The 4751-nt window shown below is 44.2% G+C and overlaps 1 protein-coding gene across 1 annotated transcript; it reads left to right on the top strand.

Annotated features, from left to right (window-relative positions):
• Window positions 1–3384: 3384 nt before the first annotated feature.
• On the top strand, window positions 3385–3998 carry LOC123886018 (uncharacterized mitochondrial protein AtMg00310-like). Its single transcript, XM_045935355.1, has 2 exons — window positions 3385–3586; window positions 3682–3998. The coding sequence occupies exons 1-2, from the start codon at window positions 3385–3387 to the stop codon at window positions 3996–3998; spliced, it is 519 nt and encodes a 172-aa protein (XP_045791311.1).
• Window positions 3999–4751: the final 753 nt, after the last annotated feature.

Raw genomic sequence — 4751 nt, 5'->3', positions numbered from 1 at the left:
CAAGGGAGCTCGAGACCATTCGCACCATAGCAGCCATGTCACGAGCATGCTGCTGCCTACGGACCTCTGGTTCCTGGTCAAGAATTGCTGACCGCTCGGCATCAAAAACTTCAGGAGGATATTTTTCAAAAAAATTTTCCACCGTATAGCACCGGGGAACTGGAAACTTGCTGCATCCTCCCATGCCCGTCTCCTCAACCGGGGGATCTTCTTCTCTCATCCTCTTCACTGGAGGAGGCCGGGCAGATGAGGTAGGAGTGCCCGAACAACCCATCGAGGTCCCAACAATCTGCACGGAAGGGGTCCCCGGCCTCACCTGCGGAGAAGTCTTAGTAACAGTTTTCTTTTTGGCTCGCCCAGACCTGCTCGCCTTCTCATCCTGCTTGGCTTTCAACATTCGCTCAGCAATGGTTTCCATTTTGTCTGCAAACAAATGACGAGCAAGTTAATAAGGGACGAGGAATACATACAACAATAACAGAAATTTTTCTAAGTTAAAAAGAAAGGAAACAATACCCAAACACAATTTAACCTCCCCGGCATTTCTACACTTGAGGAGGGTCCTAGTATTAATATAGCGAGGAGAGGCCCTCGGTTCCCCATGTTCGTCCCTTATTGTAACTCCCTTACGAGTCGTCCAGACCCCCGGAGTAAAACCGGCCACAAAGTCCTTCAAACTCTCGAAGGCAGCCTTGTCCTCGGGAGACAAATCTGCATCCCCGGTTGTATATTCCTTAGGCTCCTTTTGGAAGTGGGTATACGACCAGCTCAACGGGAACTTAGGAACTGCCCGAATTATGACTTGCCCGCTGGCATCCTTACGAGCAACACCTTGCTCGTCTCTATCTTCCTCAAATTCCAATAAACTCTCCCGGGCAGATGGGGATTCTGGCCGGACGACATAGTACCTCTCCTTAAAATCCTTAATGGAGTCCACGAACATCTTAAAAAGTTTGACATCCTCGTGATGCTTCAACGAAACCCAATTTTGACGAGGTGCTCGTCCTACTTCCTTCGTCGGCTTGCGTTGAATTTTGAAGATCCTAAAAAAGAGGGGAAGGCTGGGACGAACACCCTTATACACGCAGAGATGCTCGAACCCTATTATAAACGACCAGGAGTTAGGGTGCAGCTGTGACTGAGCCACTTGCAAGGCTTTGAGAACACTGGCCGCAAAAGGGCTGAACGGCAGTCTAAGCCCCATCTCTTTAAAAACGAATTCGTACATAGCAAAATCATGCCCGCCAAAAGACGAGCACACCCGTTCATCCTCCCCGGGTAGACGAGTCGACCAATGTTTGGGCTCGTTTGCTCTCCTCTGCTCGACAATGGTATGTAATTTAGGATCCTTGGGAGTAAGCGCCGAAGCTATTCCCCGGGGCTCAGGAGCAACCCAATCCAGTGCAGGATCAGTTATACAGTCGACCAGCGTATACTTCTCCGCACCCTGCACTTCTACAACCTCCTCGGATTCTGACATTTTAAAACCTGAAATGCAGTAAAAACAAAGTGAATTCGATGATCAAATCCACCCTTTCACCGCAATTCAAGTGAAAGGGCGCAAGATAGGACGAGGACGCTGTCCCCGACCAAAGCCCTTTTCAAATGGCAATCAAAATCAAACCGAGGAGGGTAAGGCAGGCAAAACGGGGAGGTAAGCTCCCCGGCACTAAAGTTTTAACAGCAAACTTCGTAAAGTTTTCTAAGTCAAAGACGGGGAGGTAAGCTCCCCGGCATGAAATTTTGACAACAAACTTCATGCAAATTTTTTAAGTTAAAAACGGGGAGGTAAGCTCCCCGGCATTTTCCAACTATCTAAAGTTTGAAACGGGGAGATAGGCTCCCCGTCACTTAATAAACTATCCAAAGATTGAAACGAGGAGATAAGCTCCCCGTCACTAGTTATCTAACTTAGAGTTTCAAAAGGGAGGAAAGCTCCCCGGCACTAAATTCATACGGTGCCCGGCACATTCATCCTAATGTTCATAAATTCATATAAAAAACGCCCAAAACTGGGCAAGAACAACAAAAAATGGATCTAAGTAACAAAATTTGGAAGAATTACCTTGAATATGAAGAAAATCTGAAGAACGATCTGACAAGCAAGTTGAAACTTCAGAGAGGATATTCAGAATCACAATTGAAGAGAGAGAGTGAAAAGTGAAAATGAAATTCACTCTCCTCTATTATATAGATCAAGCCAGGAAAGTGAAGAGACGCTTTGATCCAATGGTCCTTACACTCCCTCGTAAAAATCAAAGCAGTAAATGCGCCCTTTCACATTCCCAACAAACGGTCCTCCTCGTTACTAACCTCCTCGTCATAGTAACGAGCAATAAAGCCTCCTCGTTGCTAGCCTCTTCGTCATAGCAACGAGCGATAAAACTTCCTCGCTGCTATCTCTTCGCCAGAGCACCGAGCAACATATCAACAAGTAACATTTCTTTCTTGTGCAATATCTCCTCGCAGGTGATACGAGCAACACATACTTCCTCGTAACCATAATTACGAGCAAGACCTTAAACACCCTCGAAAAATCGATTCGAGCAAAACATTGCAGATGCTTGCTACGAGCAAGGCTTTGACGAGCAACTTCCTCGTCCACTTTTGTTCAAGAGAGGTTGCAAGGAGATTTCCTTCTGCACTTGGGTACACATCTAAAGTCATCACTCCTATGCCTAGGAGCAACGACTTGGGGGGCTCCTGTTCTGGACTAGACTAATGCTAGTCCACCTAGACCCTCACAAAGTCCACATGGCTTGCCCAACCACCTCCATGTCAGCATGGCACAACCTCTCCACCAAGATAGGGTAAAATTACTACTCTACCCACTATCTAAGGGTAATATCTTGGCAGTCCCTCTTAATGGGCCTTGGCTAGTCCAGCCCACTAAGAGGACCTTTGGCCCAGAGCTGGGGGCTATAAATACTCTCCCTCATGGGAGAGCAAGGTAGACACTATTCATTATTGCAATTACTCTCTCTCTCTAACTTCTCTCTAGTATCTCTTTTGCTCTCTACCCTTACTGACTTAGGCATCGGAGCACCTGCAGGTACAACCCCCCCCCTCCGTGGATCATCTGCTCGGACCTGCTGCCTACCACCTGCTCAACGGACGTCCAGCTGGCCTTCTACCTGTTCTGATCAACAGTTAAGATCAGGTTCTATGTATGCCCAAATAATTGATAATGGCACACTAACAAGGGTTGAAACCAACATGGCTCTTTGGGTATATATGCCAACCATATGATATTTTTGTGCTCCATATGCTTGACCACAAAATGTGTCTAGTGCATTAGCCATGCCGATCTAAATGAATATAAACATGAGTTAATAAAGAATAGTCTAGAAAAATAAGGATAATAGACGTTTATCCTCCTACAATATGGACAGAGGGTGGAAGAAGATTAATTCGTGGAGTAGTAAATGTTTATCGAAAGCGGGGCTTGAAGTGCTCATTAAATTGGTTCTTCAGGCTATACCGAATTATTTCATGAGTATATTTACCCTGCCTTCTTCACTATGTGATGAGATTGAAAAATTGATGAACTCCTTTTGGTGGGGTCATTCTGGAGCTCGGAACAGAGGTATTAATCGGTTGTCGTGGGATAAAATATCTATGCATAAGGATGATGGCGACATGGGATTTAAAGATCTCTCAGTTTCAATCTAGCTATGATAGGTAAACAAAGTTGGCGTATTTTGACTAGTCCCAACATTCTGATTGCTAAGTTATACAAAGCTAAATATTATCCAAATTGTAGCTTTCTTGATTCTATTCTTGGTCACAATCCTAGTTTTGTTTGGAGAAGTATTTGCAACTCCAGATTCTTAATTAGAGCGGGTTTTAGATGGAGGATTGGTGATGGTAATAATATTCCACTTTGGAATGAAAATTGGCTTGCTGATGCTCTCCCTCTTGAACCAATCAACCATAACAATCTAATGTATTCTGGTTTTACGATCTCTGACCTTATGGAGAATGACTCTAAGGATTAGAATGTACGTTGTATATCATCTATATTTGATCAAACTTCGGTAGCTAGAATTCTTGCTACCCCCCTCTACCCATCAGTTACGGATGATAGACGGCTTTAGTGTGGTGAAAGCAAGAAGTGCTTGTAAAATTTGTGTACGTGAGCTCCTTGATACCTATTATTTGCGTGTTAATGGTAATTGGAATTTGGTGTGGAACATTGAAACGCCAACAAAAGTTAAAAATCTGGTTTGGCGTGTTTGTCGAAAGTGTATTCCATCTCGTGTCCGACTACGAGATAAAGGAGTCGATTGTACGCAGATCTGTGCCTTGTATAATGGTGATAACGAGGATAGTGAACATCTTTTATTTAAATGTCCAAGCAGCCAAAATGTATGGAATATGGCTGGGTTTTCTCAAGTTGTCTCAAATGCTTTAGCTAATAATAACGACGCTCTGACCATTATTTTTTAAATTCTGCAGCAACTGTCGAAAAATGATTCAACAATATTTGCTTGTGTGTTTGTGGAGCATTTGGAAGCAACGTAATAATCAGATTTGAAATAATGTAATTGATGCTTAACATTTTGTTTTTTCCCGTGCTGTTAATATGTTGCAGGATTGGAAAGAAGTCCGTATTGTCGTCTCCAAGCCAGACCCGACTGTTCGGGACTCTGTGGTAAGAACTTGGCGTAAACCGACGATCGGACGAGTGAAATGCAACATAGATGTTTCCTTCCCGCCTAGCTCTGACAGAGTTGGCATTTGCATTTGGT

Source organism: Trifolium pratense, linkage group LG5, assembly GCF_020283565.1.
Source record: "Trifolium pratense cultivar HEN17-A07 linkage group LG5, ARS_RC_1.1, whole genome shotgun sequence".
Classification (NCBI taxonomy): Eukaryota; Viridiplantae; Streptophyta; class Magnoliopsida; order Fabales; family Fabaceae; genus Trifolium; species Trifolium pratense.
The sequence above is the reverse complement of the archived record's forward strand: the minus strand, read 5'-3'. Positions and strand labels throughout refer to the sequence as shown.

Coding starts and splice junctions, on each gene's coding strand:
- LOC123886018 (XM_045935355.1), top strand. CDS start 3,385: ATGGACAGAGGGTGGAAGAAGATTAATTCGTGGAGTAGTAAATGTTTA. Junction 3,587..3,681: donor TTCTGGAGCTCGGAACAGAG/GTATTAATCGGT, acceptor TAGCTATGATAG/GTAAACAAAGTTGGCGTATT.